The sequence below is a fragment of the Passer montanus genome, unplaced genomic scaffold (assembly GCF_014805655.1).
Source record: "Passer montanus isolate IOZ18808 unplaced genomic scaffold, ASM1480565v1 scaffold6, whole genome shotgun sequence".
NCBI lineage: Eukaryota > Metazoa > Chordata > Aves > Passeriformes > Passeridae > Passer > Passer montanus.
In genome coordinates, this window is record NW_024371037.1 from 11583662 (window position 1) to 11609630 (window position 25969).

The 25969-nt window shown below is 34.2% G+C and overlaps 2 protein-coding genes across 3 annotated transcripts in view; one reads left to right on the top strand and one right to left on the bottom strand.

The window, feature by feature from the left end:
• Positions 1 to 25969, top strand: part of IMMP2L (inner mitochondrial membrane peptidase subunit 2) — a 397695-nt gene that overhangs the window by 145138 nt on the left and 226588 nt on the right. The window lies entirely within an intron of this gene.
• Positions 13355 to 25969, bottom strand: part of LRRN3 (leucine rich repeat neuronal 3) — a 31863-nt gene continuing 19248 nt past the window's right edge. The window contains exon 2 of the mRNA XM_039726939.1: positions 13355 to 16319. Within this exon, the coding sequence (XP_039582873.1) occupies positions 13842 to 15968 (2127 nt within the window). The 5' untranslated portion in view covers positions 15969 to 16319 and the 3' untranslated portion in view covers positions 13355 to 13841. The remainder of the gene's footprint in view (positions 16320 to 25969) is intronic.

Sequence of the window (25969 nt, forward strand, 5' to 3'; positions counted from 1 at the left end):
TTAAAAAGCTTTGATATTTCCTAGTGTGAAACATTTAATAAATACTTTTTATAGTTATTATTTTGACTGTAATATCAAAGTCTGAAGCTTTCATAGAGTTAAGAAAAAAAAAGAATTTTGGAAGAGTTTCAGTTTGAACAGAGATTTAAAGGACATTTAGTTTAACCCTTCTGCAATGAGCAGGGACATCTTCAACTAGATTAGGCTGCTCAGAGCTATGAAATTACAATTAATAAGTTGAACTTACTGGTCTGACTAGTGTAGACCAGGAAGAACCTGAATCTGCAAAAGAGTAGAGATTTCCTCGTCACCTGATACTTTATTGTGCAATTAAAAAGTAGATTGTGTGGAGAATACACAAGTCAACCATTTTGAATAAACATGGAGTTAAATATTACAAGTTCTTCCATCATTAGCAGTTTGACAAAGGGAAGGAATTATTGCTGCTGCAGCATGATTCATTTGTTAGTTTGAGGAAGAAGGAATAATGGAGACCTATATGACTCAAGATTTTAAGAAACAGATGCTCTAAATATAATTAAGTCATTGCCTCTCATATTTTCCATTCTGAGGGAAGCTAAGAAAATACCAGGAGTAGAGATGAAGGTAGAGTTTAGACTGTAACTGTTTAAAATTTGGCAAGTGCTTTAGGAGAGGATGTCAAGATCATGGGCATCAGCTGTATATGTAGGCTGCAAAAGTAGTCAAACAAACTTACTAATTGGCTTTTTATGAGAGGAGGACACCAAACTGAAGTCAATGTGTTATATTAGTTTCAAATGAAAGATCATATTAATATTAGAAGGTAAAATGAAAATAGCTGCTGTTTTAAAAAGCTAATTAAGGTGTGGATCTCCTGAATTGGTTCCTTAGGACATTTTGACCCTGGGTGGTGCTGTCAATTTGAATGATTATTATGATCTCAAAGGTAGAAGTACAGGTTGTTCACTTTAGTAATAGGCAGTTCTTTTGCCTGTGGTCAAAAAGCAAATTATTTCAGCGGTATAGTGTGTTTGAAGTCCTAGAGAAAACTAGTCAAAGTGTTTGTCAGCATACATCAGATCCAATAAGCCTACCCCTGATCAATTCTTATTGCCTGTGGTGGTGATGTTGTGCTGAGAGTTTATTTTGTACTGTACAGGGGAAATAATGTGAATAAGTTTGGAAAAGTTCTCTAATGAAATATTTTTATCTAGAAGCTATTTCTAAACTAGAAAAACACTTATTTACATATATAGTGATTGTTGTATGAAGCCAGTCATCACCTCAGATATTGCTACTTATAATGCTTTTATTGATAGCATAACCTTAGAAATTGTGTTAGAGATGGTGGATACTATAAACTTCATGTTGCTGGCAGGATTTTTTTCTTTAGTACCAACTGTGGTGCATATTGGACTCAGGGAAGCTCCTGTCTTGATGCCATAATTGAGAAGTTACTGTGGTTCTGTCTGCCAGGGTACAGCCAGTGGTTGAGGCTAAGCATACATCCTGCACAGGCAGGAGCACGCACTATGCAGAACACACATTTAACTGACCACACAGACAACACAGAGAGAAAACAGTTTCTGTATCAGCACCAGCATAAGCACAGAAACATGAACAGCATGGATAGCCAGCTGATGAGGGCTAGAATTTGTTACTGCTCACGTTCAGACTCATTCACAACATATGGGTTTTATACAAATTATTCTACCCAGAATTGTGTCTCAGTGTCTTGCAGTTATTGGCAATAAGACCTACGGGTCCCCCAGACCTGGATTCCTTCTGGAATGTCTCATCCAACACAGGCTTCAGTTCAGCCTGATGTTCTGTAGTAGATTTTGCACACACACACATTAGACAGCAAATTTACACAAAAAATAGTTGAGATGACTTTTGTAAGACAGATTGTGGTGGTCGGGTACCACATTTTGCCAGGCAAATGTATTGAACAGTCACTGGCTTACATGTGAGTGGCCCCTCTTTTCCTTATGTGTTCCTTACTTAAAATCATAAAATGGTTCAAATCAGAAGGGATATTTAGGGGTCTCCTAGTTCAGTCCCTGTGGACAGGGTTTCACTAGATTAGGCTGCCCAAAGCTCTATCCAACTTCACCTCATTTGCTTCCAAAGATGGACAATACAGAACTTGTCCAGGCAATGTGTCCTACATAACTTTTTGAGCCAGGTAAGAGACAGCCCTGGCAGAGGGAATGTGTTCCTGGGTCTGATGGTCACCAACATAGACAAGCTAAGGGGGACATGAAGGTTGGAGGCAGCCTGAGTGCAGTGATCATGCATTGACGTAGTAGTTAATTTGTACTCCTAAGGGATATGGATCAGGTATACAGTGCAGTTAGGCCCCTGAACTTTAGGAAAGCAAACTTCCAGCTCTTCAAGAAGATAGTCAATAGGATCCCCTGGGAGACTGACCTCTGGGACAAGGGGGCAGATCAGAGCTGGCAGGTCTTTAAGAAAGTCTTCCACAGAGCACAAGAGGTAGAAATGCCCAGGAGCATGAAATAAGGCAAGGAAGGCAAAAGCCTGGCATGGCTGAGTAGGGACCTGCTGGTCAAACCAAAGGCAAAGAAGCAAATCCACAGGCAGTGGAAACAAGGACAGGTTAACTGAGAAGAGCACAGAGATGAAGGTTGCTCATGCAAGGATGGGATGAGGAAGGCCAAGGAGAAGCTGGAACTGAACAAGGTATGCAAAGAATAACTGGTAGGGTTCCTACAGGTATGTTAACCAGAAAAGTGAGGTCCAAGAAGGTGTAAACCCCCTGATAAACAATGCTGATAAATTGGTAATAACAGAGCAAGAGAAGTTTGAGGTACTCAACAACTTTTTTGCCTCAGTCTTCAATAACAGCCTCTCTTTCCATGCTTCTGGAGTGGGATGGGGACTGGGGAAGCAGAGTCTATCTCTGTAAGTAAAGATTAGGTCCATGTCCACCTGAAGAACCTGAATGTACTTAAGTCTATAGGACCTTATGGGATGCATCCCAGAGTCCTGAGGGAATTGGCTGATGTAGTTGCAAAGCCACAAAGGATTCTATAATGGTATGGAACAAAACCATACCCCAAAGAAATGAAATTTCATAATAGTTGACAGTACACAAGGAAAGATTTTCTGTTTCATTACTTTCATGCTTTTTTAGAAGAGAGATTAGGTTGATTGGTACTAGGAATGGTAAAGTTATGGGTTCAATTCCTGCATGCAACATTCATTTGAGTTGGACTTGGTGATCCTTGTGGGTCCCATCCAACACTGAATATATTTTGGATTTGTGAATTTGAATCTTTTTCTCGTGTTCATGGATTTATTCAAAATTTTTTTGCATTTCAGAAAAATATGTGCTAGTTATAGCTGGTTACTCATGTCTGTGTTGGTAAAAAAAGAAGGAAAAACTTATATATTCAGTTTCACCGTCTGCTGCTCTCCATTTATGCAAAATCATGCCATTTAGATATGTCAAAGAGCATCGTAATGAAAATGGTAGAGCATGAGAAAAGACATGTAAGAAATTCCTAAGGATTTTGTTCAAAAAAGTAGAGTAAATATATTTGAAATAAAGTATGGCCACATGTTGAAAAAGTATGGAAATAGAATTAGGAATTTCATTAGGAATATATTTTAAAATCTGAACATTTAAGAGGCCTAAACACCTACTGAAATTGTAGCATCTCTTTAAGAACTCATGGAATAATTTTAAAAAACAGTGAGAGGATATTCCTGTGCAAACTTTTGAGTAATTTCAGCAAATTTTTTTTTTTTTTTTTTTTTTTTTTTTTTTTTTTTTTTTGCTTCTCTGAAGAGGTTACATTGCATGTATAGTCTCTGGGGAATAAAGTTCCTCTGCAGAATGATTCAGATTGGAAGATAAGTCAACTATTCTACCTCATGCTCATAACTGGGTCAATTATGAATTGGATAATTTTGCTTATATTTGTGTACTGTATCTCTGCAATCTATTCCCAATACTTTTTTTCCTCATAATTAATTATTTTCCCTGTATCTAGTTAAATCCCAATCCCCCTAAATCCTATTTTAGGTGTTTGTCACTCATTTTCCTGCTGTGCACCTCAGTAATGAGCCTGATTCTTTCTTCTCAGTAGCCACCTCTTAGATATGGGAAGGTTGCCACTTATTCATCTCAAACCTTCTTTTTTCCCAGGCTGAACAAACCCAGCTGCCTCAGAATTTCTTCCTGGGAATAGAGCTCTGCCTCTTGACATCTTGGGAACCTCCTGCTAAGCTTGCTACACTTGATCAGTGTCTCATATGGGGCTGGGCAATTAGGGATCCAAAATTAGACACAGTATTACAGGGGTAGTCTAACAAGTGCTGAATGAAGGGACATTCTTTTCCTCAGTCTTCTGTTAGTTTCATGTTAATACAGCCCAGTAGCCTGTTAGCCAGCTGTGCTTAAGAACCCCAGATAATTTTCAGCAGAGCTTCTATCCAGTGGGGCAGTGACAGGTTGGTACTCATTCAGGAGTTAGTCCACTCTAGGTGCAGGACTTTAAACCTATCCTTGCTGAATTTCACATTGGCCTGTTGGCCTAATTTTCCAGCATTTTTAGATTCTTCTAAACAGCAGCCCTAGGCTGCCACCAGCAGTGGTTAAATGTATTGACTGCATTCTCCAAATTAGCACTGTCAGATTGATATGGATTTTGTCTCCTCCTTGAAGTCATTAATAAGCAAGTTAAATCCCAGAGTAAAACCCTGAGGAACACCACTGGCAACTGGTCCCAAACCAGTACAAATCATTGACCTCTACCCCTTGAGTGTGGAGTGGTGTTGTCCAGACTGCCATGGCTAGTACTGTTTATTTTAGCACCTTTGTGTATGCAATCTATGTGGCAGTGATTTTAGTGTGCCTTTCTATCAAACTAATAATTCCTAATGCACTTGGAGCTGAGCTAGAAAACCCTTGAAGGGCTTCACTGTATGGACTTCATAATTCAGATCTCTCCAAATTGCACCGGGGAGGCAACTTTACTTGTAAATATATTGTCAGAGGTTCAGCAGATCAGCTCATTTAGATACAGACACCTAGTGGCTTATTCAGTCTCTTTTACTTCCACAATTTCACTGATTTTTCAGTTAGTTTGCTAAGAGTTTTAAAAGGGGTCTTAAAAATTATTTTTAAAAATCTATGTTTCTGTTACTGTATTCTGACTGACTCTTTTGCATTGGTCATTAATTTAGCATGTAACTTTAATATATTAACTTGACTTTTTAAACTCAATTTTAAACAGGATCATTCTTGTCTTCCCTCTTTTCGCCTCTTAATTTAATTGATTTTATTTTCTTTGTTTTGCCCCCTGCTCTTAGTCTTCCCTTTTATTTTTCCTCAAGCTTTTATTCTATGTAACAATTATTGGGTTTTTTTTGCTGGAATACACTTGCTTTCAACATAATTTGAAACAATCTCAAATACCTTCTAGTGTCTTTCATTGTTGCCTTTAAATGGATTTTGTAGTTAATCCTTCAGAATTAATTATTATTAAAGAACTTTGAGGCTTCCTAAAAAAGATATTTGATATTGCTTTGGCTCTGGTAATATTTAGAAAAAATCACAAACCTTAATTGCTTATTAGTGGCATTCTAATTGATACTGTTAAGCAGCTCCTGGACCTTGAGCACTCTCTTTAATTAGAGGCAGTAGTGTCTCCTTCCCTCTGAGATTTCCTTATGAAACTGTTTTGCTTTACAACACAGGCTTATCAGCTTTCGGTTGTCTTCTGAATGAAACCTCCCAAATGAGACTACCTCTCACTGCCTTCTGCATATTAGCCAAAATGCTCTTTGTCATTGCTTAAGCACTTTTTTCACTTTCTAATAAATATTTTTGCTCTTGTTTTACAATTAGTATTGTAAATTTTCCCTTGACACATGATCATAAGGTGTGGAAATTATAGTTTGGCTCCTTAGCATTGTTTCAGAATAATCTGAAATATATTTGAAACTAAAACACCACCACCAACAATAACAAAGGCATTTAAAAGTGGTCAATCTTTACAGCTTTTTTCTGTACTAAATATTTTTTGGCCAAATCAAACACACATAGGGCTGCTGTCTTCTTTTTCTTCCCCATTTTGTTAAGTCTCATCTTAATTTGAAACTTTTTAATATATATATATTTTTTTTTTTTCATGGTATCTTTGAGCTCACTTGTTTTCCCTGAGTCTTTCTTTATGTCTTTATTATTAATTTTTCTTAACTTCTGATAATACTGTCTGATAATTCTTCTTGTTTAAAATTTGCTTGACTACTGACTAGTCTATTGCTACATTTAATTATGTTTCCAGGATGGGCTGTTAGACACAGTGCCTTCACTTTTTGCTTTTCTTTCTTATACCTTTTGTTCATCCTATTTTTCTCCTTCACTGTCTTTAAACCTACTTGCAGTACTTTGTTCATTCAACTTATTTTTTCTCTTATTTATTGATTTGATCATATTGCAAACTTGTTCTTTTAGCAGTTTTGGCCCTTTTGGCCACACTTTTACAACTCTTTTCTGGTTTATTCTAAAGTATTTGTTCCATCTTATGTTGCAATTGGTTTTACCTGTTCACTTACCTCCCTTTGGGTATCTAATGTTTCTCATTTTTCCTCACTTTTAACTGTAATACTTACATGGTCTGCACTTTATTTTTTTAGCAACATATGAAGGTTTCTAATTTACCATTTTTTGTTTTAAGTATTTTTTTTCTTTCTTATATTTTGTCCATTTTCTAAATATTTTTGAGAAAGTTTTGATGCACTTGTTTAAGGTAAACCTCTACCAACCATAAAGTCATCACATTATATATAAAGTTTGTCATTTTAATGTTAGTGTTCTAGCAAGAAGCATTTAGATTATTTATACACAACCAGGGTGGTGGAATATAAATTTTGGCAAGAGAAAAGTAGAGTTCTTTTCTAGAATGATAGAGAAGAAATGCTGATAGTGGGATCACAATGTTGCATGATATACAAGAACAGGCAATTTTCATGTGTAGCATAATTGAAAAAAAAATTTCAAATGAAGTAGACAAAAGGAAGAAGAAAAGTTGAAGCCAAAGAAATTCTGTAGGATGAAAATTTATAGGAAGAGATGAATAGCAGGAGCAGACTCTTGAAAACCTTTGAGGTCTGGAGGAGTAAGAATCCAAGGTAAACCTATATATTGTTTGTGATATCTTAAAATGCAGTAATTTAGAATATATTGTATGGCATATTATTTTTTTTGCAGCTAGATAATAGCTGAACGTAAAGAGAATTTCTTTGCTGTTGTTTAATTTTCTTCACTCACCAGAATTTCTTTGATGTATATTGAATTATTTAATCCTAAAACAGATGCTCTCCACAAAATATTCTATTCTAAGCATTTTAAATAAATAATATTGTTATTTTCCCATTTTGTCTTAATTAAAAATATATGTAATGTTTTAAACTAAATGAATGATGTATATTACATTTATACTGTTTTTAGTAGAGCTGTGTAGATGAAAATTCTTGATGGCTCTCAGTCAGGTGGACAGGTGTGTATGGCCAGGCCTTTGTCATCCAGGGGCATACTTTGTAATGCCCAAACTACCTTAACAGGTTGGAGACTAGTATCTGTTAAATTCAGTGGAAATTACACATCTAAATGCTTTTAATATATGAGGAAGTACTGGGGGTCAGTTGTCTACCTCTCAGTGTGGTAGAGAAAAGATTTACAACCCTTTGACAATATATTTCTATTTCTTTTGTTCTAAACCTTTTGTTAATTGCAGAGGTGTTTAATCCTTGGTGTATGTGCTTTGGTGTGATGTGTTTATTGGTATATACTTATAAATTTTTGTATGCTTTTGAAAGGCTGGATGAATAATAAGATTATTGTATTTCTGTTTTCTTTTTTTAATAATCCAGATATGGCAAAAGCTACAAATAACTTCAAATTCCTCTACCTGTAGTAGACATCCTCCATTTCACTCAGCTTTCCTAAGACTAAGGGGAAGAAAGGGAGCTTTAGTTAACATAATACTATTAAAGCAGAGCTGGCTGCTGAAGTAGGTTGGAGAATAGACTGCAGAGTCTTCAGGGTTATGATTTTCCTCTGGCTACACTTGCAATTTGCCTTCAAATCCATAGAGCAATTCAGCTTTTTTGTTGTTGTTGTTTTATGGGATATTTTTTCCCATGTCATTGATAATTACAAAATGATGACAAATGTCATAGGGAAGAATACTCTAGAAGTAGCGTAGGCAGTAGGATACTCTGAAAGTCTATTTCATACAGGAGGCTGGCAAAAAGATGAAGTGTTAATGAAGTAGAAAATAGTTAAAAAGGAGAGCTGCTGCTGATGTTATTTTGTGTAAGCAAACAGTAGATGATTGCTGAGTGAAGGAATGAAATGTGAAGGGTACAAGAGAGGTTGAATTTCTTGGAAGGTAAAAAAGGAAGTAATTTTAAATTGGACTTCAACAGCCTGAAATGCTGAATTGGACATGATAGATTTATAAGTGTTGTGACATTGGTCTGTACTATTGTGAACCTGTCAAACGAAATGTCTGGGAGTCCTGGGGATGCAGTTTAGTCTAGCTTGAGTAAAAAAATCCTTTTACATTCCTGTAGAATAAATGGAATTGGGATAGTGGTGTGCATGTGCAATTTATTTTAGGAATTGCTAGTTTAAATTGTGCAAACAGGTATTTTAGGAGAAAACATTATTTCGTATTTTGGAACATGTGGTATAACACATGAATATTCAGTATAGCACTTAGTTTGCTAAAAATGGGCATGCACTTATCATGAATACCTTCAGAGCATTTATGAAATAAATTATGTAAGAATTTAACATCCCATTTTATATTAATTGTTAAGGAAAGATTAATATAAGAGACTATAATTAATAGTAACAATTTAACTTAATCCTTTTATTACCTGGTACATAAAGAAAAACATAGCTGATTATTTCTAATTTAATGATGTTTGTTGCTATTGTGAGACTAACTGTAAGTTGTTGAGTTTTTTTATTTGGCATGGTCATTGGGCACTTTGCATTTTATTAAGTGATAATTCTGACATTATTTTTAGCCCCTTTATATTCCATTTAAATGTTGGATATTTAGGAATAGATGATTTTCATAATCTGCTTTTGTGTCCTATGAAATCATTCCACCATTATGTCAAAAGCGTGTTTTAGCTGTCTTTAGTAGATGTCAGACAGTAACTCACTTTCTGTGGTGTTGTGAAGTGTTCGGCTGTATGTTTTTAAGTTTAGCTGACATTCACACTAGTGACAAAAACAAAAAGAAATTATAAACATTAACAGCACAGAGTAGAAATTTCATGTGAAAAAATAAGAATGTAGGACAAATTCTGCCCTCAAAAGTTATTCTGAACAGCCATTTCATGGACTCTGACTTGTGCTCACATGCTAAATGACAAAACTCTAAACTCTTTGACCTGTAAAGTGTAGTATATGAATGCTGAAAGACTTTATGTATAGACTCTCGGTCTGGTCTGTAAAAAATGTGTATAGGTGAAGACACCAGCACTGAATTTGATGTACTTTTGTGATTCACAAAAGCATTGTGGCTATTTGGAGCACAGTGTGAAATTGTCATTAACATGGACAACAAACAATAGCTACGTAAGGGTGAGGCAGATGGGGTTGTTTTCCACTTATCTAAACTGTAATGTTAAAAAGAACATCAGCTATTTTAGGATCAGGAACAGGCCATCTGCCCAAATTGTGTGCCCTTCCAGCTTTATCTAACTCCTATATTATTATTTTCATTGGAATGTTGTTACATTATTTCTGCTTTTTGTTTCCTTGAGAGATGCTTAATCTCATTACCTGATCAACTTTCCAACTAGATTTTTCTCTAAAAATGCCAGGTCTTTTTTTAATAATTGTATTTCTCTACTCAAATATTTTGCTTCCAAGTATTATGTTTCATTGATAATTTTTTTAGTAGTCAGACAACATCTGTCCTTACTGGGAAGTGTTGGAAATGATGTGACAGTCTGGCAACAATAGTAGCAGGAAATAAGCAAAGAACCCACAGGGAGCATGGAAGGGAACAGAGAATTTGCATCAAGGCAAAGAAAAGGGCTTTGGGAAAAAGGGTGTAAAAATAATTGAAGCTGAGAGACAGAAAGATAAGCGAGAGACATTTTTAAAAAGCATTATTTAGCTGAAAGAGGAATTTAATTTGTAGTTTTTCAGAGTTTCTGAAGGAAGGAAGGAATGACTTAATAAAAGATTCGGTTGCTTTGAACATACTTCAATATATATGCAGCTTTATATCTCTCTGAGAATATTGTAGTTGAGTAGGTAGATGTACAACAAATTTATTTAAAGTTTTTCTTATTGTTCAAAAGAACAAGTCTTTTAAACATGGCTTAGTCTTCTATTTCGTTTTGGTCACCCCAGCTGTAGAAATGAAACACTACTTAATGTAGCCAGAAAAATAACATAACCATAGTCAGTTGCACACCATAGGGTCTGTTTTCATTATTCATTACTAGTTTTACTGTATGCCTATGTTATTTACAAAGGTTATTTGTACATTTTGTCTCAGAATACTGAAGTGCAGCTAAACATGGACAGAATGTAGTCTGGTATTTCATTTTCACACTGCCCTATAATGGAAACATTGAAGAAGATGCAACTCCTTTAGAATTTTTATTGAAGTTGAAGTGAATAGCTCAAGTCTCAGTTTAAAAGCACAGTTCTGACTAGACAGGTTATGATTGTGTATTTTAACATTCCAATCATGCAAAGCTTGCCAAGTTTCAATAATATATTGAATTTATCCATAAATTGAGTAATTGCAATTCTCTTATTAAATATCTAACTTATATAGTTGTCATATGTGGAAATGAAGATTGGTGGTTTTTGCTTTTAATTTTCGCAAACTTTGTCGTCTAGCTTAATTCTTGTTCTCTGTCTTGATTTAATGTTTACTGAATGTTTAGATTATCTTTCTCTTGTTTTTATAATCCTTCTCTTTTTTCGTTGTTGTTGTTTAGCATTTTCCCTGAGTATCTATGTAGTCTTTTCCTGAGAAAATGAGTTCCAATTACTGCCAATGGTATTAAAGGAAAAGCTATTCAAATTACACATTTGGAACATCAGCCAACTGACCTACCAAAACACTAGGTTTGGAAGGTCAGCCTGCATTCCAGAAAGATGTTGGGGGGAGGTGTTTCCTACCTAGCAGGCAATACTACATTTTTTTTTTTTACTCTGGATATATTTCTAGTCATCTGTTTTATGACTTCTACAAAAACTGCATGCAACTGTTATTATTTTTTCAAGTATGTTTTCAAATCTTTAGCATGAGATGAAATTTCAGTCTCTTTTTGGCTATTTTGGGTTGTGTCAATGGCTGTCTCTTCTATTCCATTTAGCTATTTCCTTCAAAATGTCTTCTGAAGTTTTAATAATGAACTTGTCATACTTACTGTATACTTTCTTCCATGTAAAATTTCTTGTTTTGTCAGTGCCACACATCCACCCTATTCAGTTCAATAATAGCATTTTTTTTTTCCTTATGTCTGACAGTGTTGCTTTTAAATTTTTTTTCTTGTCAGCTCTTCTAGAATTGTCTGGTATGTGAACTTATTTTCTGTACTATATAGCAACATTTTTCAGAAAAGTCTCTTCTGGTTTCAGATAAAAAAGGATATGTTATAAGATTATTGTTATCATTGTGTCTTACTGACCAGCACAACATTATGGGAAGAATTCCAGTTTCTATTTTAAGTTATCTTGAGGTCATTACTTCAGGATACACAAGTAGAATAAGTTTTATTAGAGAATTTTGGAAATGGAAATTTCCTTTTAGGATATAAATCAACATATTTTTCCTCCAATCTCTTATCTAGGTTGTATGGGTACTTTTTTGAGTTAAGATTTCACAGCATTTTAGCTAAATTAGAAACTGAAATTTTCCTATATAAGATAGCAGTTGACTGTGTTAGCTGATGAAATATTGCAATTTATTTTTTAAATGGCAGCACATTTTTTACCAAAAAGTAAATACTTCATATTTTTATGAATAAAACATTATCTTTCTAGTAGCTGATAGAAAAAAGTAATATAAACTGATTATTTTTTTTTTCAGTGTTGTATTTAGGTATTCCTAGCCAGATATTTCAAATACTTATTTTTGCCTTCTCTGTTTTTATTAGTGGTACATTTCAGAAGGAGGTTTGCTGTCAAATGCCAAAGAAAAATTAATCTATTTCTACTCTTCTGGTTTGAATAACCAGCAAGTACTGCTTTTAATGAATTAATGCATTAAAGCATTTTAATGCATTCCTGAGAGAAAACTATGAAATAAATGGAAAGACAAGTGTGTAATAATACTTGTCTGTTTCTGAGGAAATTAAATATAGTTCCTTATCAGTTTCTTCCTCCATTAAAGAGAGTAAACATCCCAATTAATGAAATACATGAAAATTTTAGCCCTATGCTGTGTGTAGAAAAAAACAACCCTTGTATAAATGAGGAGATTGTGAAAAAACATACTTCAACACAACTAAGTTATTTCTATTATTTTAAAGACATTTTACTTTGCTGAAAAAACTACTATTACTTTTTTTTTTTTGCATGTTTGTGGAAAATGCAAATAAATATGCATTATGCTATTAAAGCTACAAGGTGAATTTATTACTTCCTAAGGACTTCAGGCTTATGTAGGATATCTGTAAAAAGAATAGCTGTCCATTTTTATATACAGTTACACAAGAATTCCACTGCTCACCTGTTGCTTCTGTGGGGATTTTGACATAAAGAATGTCCTTGGTTATGGAAAATGTTAATGCCATGGAGATGTTTCTGTGTAGAGATTAAAGATGTTATGTTTATATGCATGGTGGTTCACAGTACTGCCCTGGGAAGCGTTGCCTTGTATTCTAGAAGAGACTACTTTTGTCTAGTAATAAAATGGTGCAATACAAATACATGGAAATAAAGATCTGCAGGCTCACATGTTGCTAAGAGAACAGAAGTATTTCACACAGATGCATAAAAGTGTATAAAATAAAAGGATCAAAGAACTATTCATTAACCAATATCCATGCTGAAATCTATTTAAGTGGGTTTAAGTGGCCTCATCTCCAACATCCCTTTTACCTTTATAATGTTCTTAGGGCAAATAAACTTTGATAAAAAACTATCACAAAGCTTACGTTTCTGTTAGAAACATTATACAACCTAAAATCAGCAAAAATATCCTTTGTGCTCAGATTAGCATTTTCATAGGCGAATATGTAAAGAGATATTTTACCAGACTTTGGATTGTGTTTGTTTATTGTCAGACAAGAACTCCCAGAAAGGTGGGGTGTTTTCTTTAGAAAAAAACCAAGACAAAAAGTGTTTTGATTTTAATCAAAAATGTATTTTCTCATTAAAAAAAATTCACATACTTACTGTGTCTACTCTACAGAATTTGTCCATTTCATTACACCATATGTCAATCCTAGTATATCTGTTCACTGCAAAAACTCGTGGCTATTTTGTGTAATACAGCACAGGAGGAGGTATTGCTCAGTTCCACTACTTTTATATAATAATTTAAAAAAAATACAGAAAATGTTCTTGGCTACTTCCACTGTATTCCAGACTTAAAAGTCCCATGAAAGTTCTAGAATATGAAGTTAATTTTATTTGGTTGGTAGAATACCCTTAGAAGCCAGTTAATTAAAATTCTTCTCTCATACTGAGTCATATATATTCCATTTGATGGCAGCAACAAAGTCCAGGCATCTAGTTCCTAAGAGAAATATGTTTTTCTTGTTGCCTTTTTATTCAGCACAAATAGAGTCATGTGCTTTTTATTTCAGAAAGTGATATACTGACATATTTATGACATATTTGTTGGTACACCTATTACAGTTGCTTTTACTTCCATTGCTGTGCTTTTTTCTTTGCCCATGTCCCAAAGAGTGATTAGGGGAGGATAAAGCTCATTGAGTGAAAAGGATTGTTTCTTCAGGTAATTCCTTAGATAGCTGTGTCCAATGCCATAGTTCATATCTTGAGAGATGCAGCTATAGAGATATATCACAGATATGATTCCCAAAAGAGCACCAAGGCCAGCAAGGAATCCTATTATGTTGTTCTTTTCATAGCCTTTCACTTCCAAGTCCAGTCCTTTTGTGGTTACATTGACACATTGTTTCCTATTCTGAGAATAGATAGTGGGAATATCTATACAAATTTTGTATTCAGTTGATGGATTTAGATGTGTAAGATTATATACCTTTATATCAGATGGTATTCGAGCACTCTGTGCAGCCCGGGAGTCTTCAGCTTTCGCAAAGGCTGTCCATCTAACAGTGGACTTCAGAATTTTAGAACTTGCTTTCCATGAAACCAAAACAGAATTAGATTTTATGTCTTTTATTTTAATATTTAAAGATCCATTGTGTTCCTGAGGGAAAGAGCCGTCCACTTTAATCATGACTGACTTTACGTCTGCCCCAACTAAATTTGTTGCTATACATGTGTATAAGCCACTTTCTCTTTGCGTTACATCACTTATGTCTAACGTTCCTTCGGAATGAATGTAGTACTTATCAGAGACAGTATTAGGCAAAAGTTTGTGTCCTGATGGTGTTATCCAGTAGATTTCAGGTTCTGGCTCTGCTGTTGCTCTGCAGTGCAAAGAAATATGGCTGCCAGCTTTTAAATCCAATGTAGATGGAAAACTTTCAGGAGCTATCAGAGGAAGACAGATTTCCATCATTTCCCGAAAGTGTACCTGTCTCACATTCTGACCTTGGAATTCAGGAGGGTCTACACAAAACAGGGACTCCGGCTCCATGAACCGAATGTTTGTTTTATTCATGTTAATCCAGCGGATGACACAGTCACACCTGATGGGGTTGCTGTGTATGCTGACTTCTTTGAGGTTAGGCAGGGATTCCACCGTGCTGCGGTACAGCGCACTCAGCGCGTTGCTGTTGAGCATGAGTGATTCCAGCTTGGGAAGTCTGTAGAATGCATTGGGGTGAATGTATGATAATCTGGGGTTATTGGTTGCTTCTATTTTTCTTAAATCAGGCAAATTATCAACAGCAAGGCTATCTATAGAAATCAGTTCAGGCATGTTGTTAATTCCTAACTCTTTTAGGTGCAGCATATTGCTAAAATCTCCTCGTCGTATTCTGTTAATGGGGTTCTTATTTAGATCCAGAAATTTAAGATTTGTAGCCTTTTGAAGAGCGATGTGGGGCACTCTAACAAATCTGTTGTCATAAAAGGAAATGCTTTCTAAGTTGTCAAGGCCAGCCAAAGCATTATCTGGTATTTCAGTGAGATTTATACCTGCTAAAACTAGGCTGCGCAGATTGCTAAGAGGCTTGAAGTTCATGTCTTCAATTCTGATTATTGGATTTTCTCCAATCATGAGAATTTCAAGATTAGGAGTAGCTTCAAACCACTTTCTGTTGATCACTTGCAGTCCATTTGAATTGAGATGAAGTCTGAGAAGATTATTGAGGCCTATGAAAGCTCCTGGTGCAATCACAGAAAGCAGATTATGATTAATATAAAGCTCTTGTAAATTGTTGAGTCCAGAGAGACATTCTTCAGGGAGCTCAGTAAGTTTGTTTTCTTCAAGGTACACTGACAGTAACTGTGGTATCTTTCTAAGATTAATACTGGTCACTGAGGATAAATTGTTCTGAGATAAATCTAGACCAGTTAAATTCACTGGGAAGTCTACTGAATGTTCAATTTTTGCAATATTATTAGTTTGTAGAAGTAGAACTTGTGTGTCAGCAGGCAGTGTGGTTGGAAAATTAAAAAGGCCTAAATCATTGCAGTCCACAGTTGGAGCTTCCATGTAGACAGACCTGGGGGTGAACCATGGTCTGATTTCACATATACATGACTCCGGGCAGTCTGCTTTTCTTCCTACGGCTTGTAGTAGAGCAGTGGTAACTAGACCAAGCAGTAAATTAATTTTAAGTTGCAGGTCCTTCATCTTAGCCTAAATGTTCAGGAAAGTAACAGACCCTTTAGTATTCCACAATTGTAGTCTTGGTATTCAATATGACCTGGTCAGTTAATACAGCACAATCTTGCATTTATCAAATGATGATCGTGAAGGACTTCCTTCCTGAGGGTAAGTGATAAATTTGTAACCAACTTGTCCAGTAGTAAGAAGCATTTTGTGGAAATGAAGGTCACTTCGTCCTTGATGACATAAAATTGATGAGCTTTGTGAAGATGAAGTATGTATAGATGGTCATAGGAGATTAAACAATTCATTTATTTAGTAGTATTAACTTCAAATCCCATGATTGATTAGTGTTTGTAGGAACGACAAGATGACCTAAAATACAAGAAGAGGAAATAATTAGTATAAGAAGCTATAAAGTTATAAATTAATTTAGCCATCTTTTGCTCTTTACTGTTAATTATTGCAAGTAAGAAAAGAAAATGATTGTGGTGTCTGGAGTATTATAGTGGTATCCAGATAGCATAAATTAAGTTAATAGAGTAATATGTCTTTACACTTTTAGCTTGTCATACATCCAGGGGAGCATTGTTCTACAGAAAGATGAAGATCCACAGAGTATAAAGTAAAATATATCAGTGGGATTTTTCTACATATTTTATCCTCCTTTAAAATATTTTCTTGTTCAGTTATCTCTAGAAGCAGACTAATTTCTGTTGGCTTTGAAAATGTAAATACTGAGAAAAATCCTACGGAGCATGAATATTTAACTTTTTTACATAAAGTTTGTAACTATAAAGAATGTAATTTATCTATAATGAAAGGGAAATGGAATGGTTGGATTAATACACATTCCTAATGACATTCTCAGGCAAGCCTGTGAGATATTTATATATAAATATATGAAAGTGAAAATCCACAGGTTTTATAATTTTTAATACTTTTGTAGCTGCTGTCTAGAAAGAAAACATTTTTTTTTCTTTAATATGCTATTTAGAAGGAAATATATACCTTATAATAAATAGCTTGTCATCTTGGCAAATTCAGGCTAATCACTGACTTTCTTATTCTGACTTCAATAACCTCAATTGCAAGGAATATTAGCAAAAAAGTGTCTTCAGAGTGATAAGGAAAAAAAAATTACACTAGCAATTGCTTCTTTGCCCTGTAGCTCTGCAAGAATCTGAAGCCTGTAGACTGTTTTCAGGTCCCAAATTATAGCAAGGACTGAAACCTTGTGGCATCAAAGCCACTTGTGGCATCAAATGTGCGCTTTCCAGATTTTTGGTATGTACTTTCTTTTTGTGGAGAAAAATCTGACTTTGAGTGTACATTTCTTTCCAACGCATGTAATACAAAAGCTTCTGTGTTTTCTTATATAAAGTAGTACACATTCACTGTTTAATTTACTTAAGAATATAGACTTTACACTTAACTTCACCCAGACTTTGTTTCTGAAGACTGTTGTGCAATACACATTTATGCCCTTTCTCCCTCTGCCTTTAGTGCTCAAATTCACATTGACATTGTTTACAAACCTTAAGATCAATGCTTAATTGACATTGATAAATAACTTTCAGGGGGTTGTTAGCATAGACAGAATTGCAAAAGTTAAGTGTCAAGCATTTGGATTTATGTGTCCTTTCCAGGCCCAGGGGGATTTGGCATAGAGACCACCCACACATTCCACAACAGCGTAGAGGAAAGGTGTTGGACTGTGTAAAGTAATATGAGAACTGGGACAATTTGAAGTACATTTGGCAAGTCTTTGAGGTTGTTCTTTGTGTTGTGTGCATTTAAGGACATTTAATATTTTATTTCAACATGTAAGTTTATTAATAGAGTGAACAGACAATGTGTGAGATAAACATACAGAAAACATTCTGCTGTTTTGAGGATCAATAATATGTTTTTATGCACATGGCCCAGATTATACTAAAATACTAAAATATACTGACTGAAACAGTAAAAATATAATCTGTTCCTTTGTTCTGGGAAATTAGATGAACTTGAGGCTTGCAGAAAAATAAAGGTTTGTGTTGGAAAGCTAATGCCTGCAACTTAATTTTGCCACCAGTAGGCAAGGTGATACCCCTAGGTGGAGTACTGTCACATTTAAACATCTTAGTAGAAATCCTTCTATGCCAAATGCAGAGACGTAATTTCTCGTGTAAGGGGAAAAGAAGATGGCCATGTGGTAGAGAATTTTTTGGTCATGTTCTTCATACATACTCTTGAAGAACATTTCGTGCTGACTATTGTATAGTATTGGATTATATATTAAAAATGTATTTTTAGCATGACAAATACAATATGTATGTTTCAAATAATCGAAAGATTATTGAAAATCTTACCTGAATTGTAAATTAATTGGGATTCAACAGACTACTACTGTTGATGTCTTATCTCAGCCTTTTGATCCCACTGTGATACTCAGGGATGTCTGCTCAGTAGAGGTACTTGTGAAAGCATTCTGGAGAAGCATAACAATACACCTGACCTGATATTCTGTCCCTCCCTGGAAATTTGCTATTGGTCACTGTGAAACATAAAATATGGACCCAGATGGAGTTTTCATGTCCCGGGCACCTGAGAGACTGTACCATTTAAAGTAATAAACTACATTTTTGTATACTTTTGAGCCGACATGCTTCTGTATTTGCATTTATACACCTTATTTTATATTCTAGTTTCTATGGGATTCTCAAACCAAAAGTAAGGGCACCAGTGGATATTTCCATGTCATATTAAAAAAAAAAAAGCAGCAGAAAAAAGAAGAGTTGAGATCCAGGTTGAAATTCTTCTTCGTTATGATTTAATCTGATGTCCTTTCTCCTTCTGGTGAATGCTTCAGCTAATAAGTCACCAGCTCAAACTCATATGGTGTTCTAGCATAAATCTTTCTTATTTCTTTGGTTAAAGTGCTTCTGTCTTGTGTAAAATATTCACTGAGGTTGAGTGGTTTGAATAACAGATTGTAGAATAATTTTGACACTTCCAGCATGCAGTCATCATTACAAAATGCACTGTTTCAATTGAGAAAGATTTTTTTTTTTAAATAGTGGCATATCTATGTGTTGTTTTATACAAAAATTATTTGGTTCTAGCTGTCATTTAAGATGTGGAATAAAATAATGTTTCTGGAATAGAATGGACATACATGGTGGCTTGTGGGACCATACAATCATAGAGTAGAATATGTCAAGTTGGAAGGGACCCATAAAGATCACCTGCTTCTGGCAGGACAACGTAAAACTAAATCCTGTGACAGTAATACTCTTCACATGACAGAATACATTAAAAAGTGGTACATTACAACAGCAAAAATTGTATATAATGCTTTGAGTGGAAAAAAAATTGGGTCTTTTGTTTATAGCAGTATTATAATGTGACTCCAATACACATCTTGACTAAGAGTATAAGAAAACATGGACTGCTGACGTAAGTTTTCCAGTCCCACTTGAAGTGATCAAGTTAAACTACCTAACTGGTTGCATTGATTATTTGAGTGTGTCTGGGTGTATGTAACTAATTCCCAACCTCAAGATTCCTTCAAATAATTTTGAATTGAAAAGTGAGCTGTCATTCACTGTAGCAAAATAGACATCATGTAAATTGTACTCAGCAGCATAAACTGTATGTGAAGTTCAGTTTCCTTGAAGAATGTGGTGTCACAGAGATAAGTGTATTGAAAAAAAAAGCATTTAACTTCATGTTACTTTCAACTTCTGGAACATATTGATTCCTTTTCTTCATTAATGCACTTGTAATAGTAAATACTGCATAAAATTGAATGTAAGTGCTCTTCTAGCAGTGACTTTCAGAGTTTTGTTTAATGTGTTCTGGTGCTTTAAAGCTGAATGCTTTGTACCATCTAGAGTTTTATGTGAAAGTTTTATCTTTTGAATGTCCAGTTTTAAAGGTACTAATATAGTATAGTAAGGACACAGAGAACCTGAAAGTTATTTGTTCTGTTTCTTTGAGTAGTATTTAAAGTAACTGAGGTTTACATATCTAAAAGTTTCTGTGCCAAGGAACCACTTACTTTCTTGTTTTAAAAAAGAAGTTTTTTCAAATAATGCAAGTATGTCAGCACTAACTCTTTGTTAGTGACCTCTCAAGATTATTGATGATGATTATTGATTTTGGTGACCTCTCAAGATTATTGATGTGATGTTCTAAGCTTAGAACTTGTACTATTTTTAGAACTTTCTCACAGTAGAGAAGCTTGTACAGGTAGGACTCCACGGCAGATTACCACCAGTAAGCAGAGGTGCAGGACAGATGTTTCCACACAACCAGCAGGAAGAACTGTGCATCGTAGTTTTGGAGTCTTTGATGTAATTATTTACCCACATGCACTTACAAATCCTTGTGGGTACTCTGATTGTACTTGTATTTCCTCATGCAGATTAAATAGTATGGTTTGCTTCCTAATGTCTGCAAATAAAAAGGCTAAATATTTTATATCTAACAAATTAGTGTTTCTTATTAGTGCTTCAGGATTTTTGTTATTGTTTCCTGCACTAGAACTTATGTACTAAAACTGCTAAATATCTGTGAACAGATTATCTGTTTTCTTCTGGAGGTCCATCCCTGTTGCCACCCATACTTGGTATCTTACTAAACGTAATAACGATAATTCCTTTTAAAGTATTATCTCTTGCTTTTAGAAAAATGTACCCTGATGTATGTGACTTTTTGCCGCCTAATTATTTCTTGTGTAAACAATGATTGTTATGTCTTGATTAGGTTTCTTTGATTTACTGCTATTGACAGCTGGAGACTTGATTTACAAGATGGTATCACCATTATTTGAGCTGGAAAAGACATTCAGTGAATGAATAAACTGAGCAACATTTGTCATCACTGGAGCAACAGACAGCTAAGAACCAAGTCAGAGTGGGCAGAAAGGAAAAGAAACACGTCAGATTTTGGCAATCATTCTTTTCCACTTCAGCAGTTAGAGAGACAGCGATAAAAACTAAAAATGCAGCAGTTACAGTGCAATGTGCCCTGCTGGCAATAAGGCAAACAGTGCACTTCACAAGGACCAATTTAGAGGTGGCAAGCATTTTGAAAACACAGCTGTTCATACAAAGCTACCTTTCAAACACATCAACTCAGAGAGCACTTCTCAGTTCTTGTCATTATAACCACCCTGAGCAGTTCCATGGAAAGAAATCTGGAAATGTCACTAACCAAAAATTGGGCGTGAGACATTCCATAACTTGGTTTTAGTTATGGCGCACAGGGGTTTTTTGGGTTTTCTAAATGTTGATTATGAAAATATACAGACTGAAGATGGAATATTTAATATCTTTCTGATAATTTTATAAGGCTTTTTTTTCCTTATTTGTTTCATGGTCAAAACAAACAAAAAATGCTTCCTTGGGGATTTTCTTATTACACTACAATTAATAAAAAGATGTGACATCTTGTGTATTTGACATATTTTATTAAAGCACAAAAAGTTAGTATAGTAGATATAATAGATTTCATAACAGAATTGGTCTTGAAAGAATATTTATAGAAGTAAGCTATACTAGCTCATCTGAGAGGATTCCTGAAAATTATATAGGCAGTGTAAAAATGGAAAGCATTTCTGCTAGCCTATGCAGTCTTGCTTTCATTCCACTCTCTGGAGCCAAGTGTTTTGTTCTGTTTCTCTTTACAGAAGAGAATATGCTTCTATGCTTACTGTCTTAATATTTTATATTCCTACATGTAGTTGAGATGTAGCCTCACATTGAAAGACAAATGAGGATTTTCTAGAAATTTTGTGTTTCTGAGGTGTTCAACTTGGGCAGCTGAGTGTCAAATTTCTGAAGTTGAAAATTTGAAAAGTGAGTACCTGAAATACCTCAACATTTGTGAAAAATTTGGGTAGGGCTCTGTTGGGACGTTGACTAATTTTGGAAATCCAATTTACTTTATTTCTAATGTTTGATTTTTAGAATTCACACTGGTCCTGAATGGCATTACATGCAAGATGCAAAAGAAATGGCAAAGCTGGTATTCAACCCTAGGAGCAATTGGAACTATCTGAATAATCAGCATATGTGTTTAGATTTATTTTGTGAACTTGTTACAACTACTTTTAATTTTTCTCCTTAAGTGGAATAAATTTGCCTGAGGGAAAAGTCACAATCTTGGAATGTTTAATATGCCTGTAAAACAGGACATGTTCTCATACCTTAGACCATTGCAAGAATGATAAGGTTTTGTAAATAATGAAAACTTTTAATATCAATGGATATTTTGTGATTTGAGGTTCTTTTAATCTACAAATACAGACAGGGTCAGAAAAACATTATGATCAGCTATGTTTACAAGAGATTTAACCTTTGTTTCTCACTAACTCAGTCTGGCTTACTATTCTTTTGTTCTTTTTTATGGTCTCTTAGTGGAGTTTAACAGATATAAGAGGAATTATCACCACATACAATTCATTAAAAATCTCACTATAATTCTTATTCCTGTATCAATCAAAAATTACATTCCAGTATTTTTGAAAAATGTTGTAGTATATTGAATCTTACAGCTTAGAAAATACAGTATTCAAACTAGATGTGATAAAAGCAAAAGGTTAAATTAAATCCAAAGGAATATGTACATATATTAATTTATTGTATATGCTATTCTAGAATAACTTTTCAATGGATATAAATGAACATTTACTAAAACAGTTTTTAAGAAATGGAGGATAGAAAAATATTAGGATGTTTAGTAGCCTGCTTTAAAAGGGATTGCCGTCACTGACCATGGGATGGCAGACAATTTTGGGAGTACCTGTACCTGTACCTGTGCAGTAAGATGTTTGTCAATTAAAATCAAAAAGCTTAATAGAAATGGTATTTTTGTTGCCATTATTAATATGGTGTCAGCACCATCATTGTGCATCGGAGCTAAAGCAGTGGATCACGACTGTCACCTTGTGTGTTCACTTGTTGCTAAACAAAAATCTGATCTTTACTCCATGGAGCTTAAAAATTAAATGCAAGGTAAGGAGCAACTGGTAATACCGACGGGTAAGAGAAAAAAGTCACTGTGGCAATTTCTGAATATCCTTGGGTTTATTCTTCTCCTTTAGCTGTAGTTTACTATCGTGATCCTGCATTACTTTTCTAGTCTTTAATTTTAGTCGTTTATTCTTCTCCTTTAGCTGTAGTCTACTAGTTTACTATCGTGATCCTGCATTACTTTTCTAGTCTTTAATTTTAGATTTTCCTTCTATTGTTCTGTCTCTCATGTGCTTTTAACTTTTAATCATACACTACCTAGCCATTGAATACATCTCTCCTTTTCACAAATGTCACAGCAAAAGGTGATGAAAAGTTGCTTTGATCTCACAAAGGAATTAATCATTTCAGTAATTACAGTTACCACCTATTTTTTTACTTCTCTTAATTTAAAGTGCACAAAATAATTTTTTTTTTGTGAGCAGAGTTTTTAGAAAATTATATGACAAGAGAATGAATTTCAATGGGAGCCACACATTCCTTTACCATTTGTATTTTAACTTCTCATTTATGTTCTTATGTGTAATATGGCTTTACAAATCCTCTTGCAATATATTCAAGCTTGTCCATTAAACTATGCATAATTTTATTTACTTGAATCGAGAAAAAGCAACTAGAAAGAACCTGAACTGATTTTAATTTTATTTCTTCTTCCTGAATCATGCAAGATACTGCATGCATAATTCTGATGTTTTTATATAGAGATGTAACACATTGCGAGAATTACATATCTATTTTCTAGTTGTCAGAGAAAACAGACTAAAATGTTACCAATAACTCTTCAAAATACTTAGATCCTTGGTATCCTTGCTGTAGTCCTTAGCCTTAGACAGATTTCACTGTGTGACTTATTTATCATTGCCATTATTGAGCAATTATGTACAAAAATGATGGCTGTAACTTAGGAAAGTAATATGTTAGTTTAACTTAGATTTATTTGAACATATTCAGCTTCCTTTTGACAGTTGTCATGTTAGCAGTGGAGAAGCACATATTGGCAGTTACCTAGGCACATAGTTGGCAAGAGAGCAGTCACGTTCTGGATGTGGGTGCATGTACCCAGCTACCAGATGCTTCTAGCAGATGGCCAGAATTAAAGATTTCAGACCAGTTTTGGCTTGATTTTCTAGAAAGCTACCATACAGATTCTACAAGTCTGTAGTACATTTGACTAGTAAAAAAGCCTAGCCAAAATCCAGCAAAGCTACTGGCAAAATCTACATATGTTTTTCCTCTGGGTCTCTTAAAATGTAAATATTAAATATGCCTAAACCATAGAAATAGGTGTGTTCAGATATCTGTAATAAAGGCACAAGCAGGTAGTGGCTATACTTAGCACATTATATTTTCCTTGGGAATTGATTTGTCTTTTTTTTTTTCTTTTCTTTTATCATGGGGAAAAAGGTCACTGTAATATATTAGCATAATGATAAACATTATAACTTTAGGAGTTACAATTTCTATTCTGTAATTTGTCAATAACAGAAATTTAGGCTTGGAAGACCTAAATTGCTTTAAATTGTCAGTCTTTAATGGCAGCCTCTAAATATTTAGTGAATTAATCTTTTAGTTAATTGGTATATTTATGATTTGTTTGGGACATAGTCATATCAAAGTAAATTCTCTTATAATAATAATAAAAAATGTCTACGGTGCATTGTATTGCATATCAACTGTAATAATCCAAAAATTTAAATGGGTTTAATGAATGCACCTATATTAGCAACATTCTGCTCCAATCACAGCCAGTAACTGATGTCTATTTAGAACATATCATATGATTTTTGGTTTGAGAACACGAAGGACAAGCATTTATTGCTTATCATTATAGTAAACAAAAATTAAAAACCAAAAAATGGTTTTGAGCAGCCAATAGTGGATTAGATATTTACTATGTCATGAATATTCCTACCAAATTAGGCTGACTTGCTTTTTTTATAATTGATAACAACATTGGGTGATTATTTCATTTAGAGCCACCTGGGGAACCAGGTTCACAATGTATTGTTCAATAAAAATTGATAACTTTTTGTATTTTTTATCTTTTTTTTTGCTTGAGGTCGTGTACAGAAATGGATTGATAAGAAATAATACTTCAGGATGCAAGAACTGACAATGCATAAACCAGAATAATATTGTAAAGATCAGGAAATAAAAGTTCTCTTTTCTGTTGTGTTTTATAACAGTTGGAATAATTTAGGCATACTCCTAACTCATAGAGATACTGTCATGTGATGTTTTGATTGCAGAAAATATTTGGGTCTTTATTTAGTTTTAATTACAGTTTTTGCTCAACTGAGCATGTAATTAATAATATTACATGTTAAGGTTTTTTTCATGTGATTCTCAATACTAATGTTATATTTAGACCTGAAATTATGGGTTTTTTTGGCTTTTATAACCTATTTGTTTGCTCTAATCCACACTATATGTTTACCATGGTTCACTTTTTATTTCCCCAGAAACACATACATTAAAATGATTATATAATCTTCTCAAGATTTTCTTTTAAAAATAAGACCAGAAGAGTATAAATACAATATAGATAAGCAGCAATACTTACAGTTAACTATCATATTCCTTCTACAGTGTGTGTCACTACAGCAAAATAATCTTATAGTTCTTGGAACATTAACTGAATCCTCTTTCAACTGTTTTTTATTTCCTTTCATAATTGCAAATTTATTTAAACCTTTTTATGTGTAGATACAACACTTGCTGATCTCCATTGTTTCCCAATATATAACTGTTATTTTAAAATATTTTAATTTTTTTTCTGAAGTGAAAGATTGACTCAATTCCTTAATGTTAGAAGATTTGGCTCATTAGCATTGAACAGGATTACTTCAATTTTTAAACTTACATTATATAGCCATATCTTGATTTTGTATTTCTTTCTTAGCTTTCCAGAATCTATCATCTTTTCATCCCCTTTCTGAATTTTGGATGCCAAGTCTGACATCAGCACACAATCTGACATTTTGATTTTCCAAAGAATTTTGA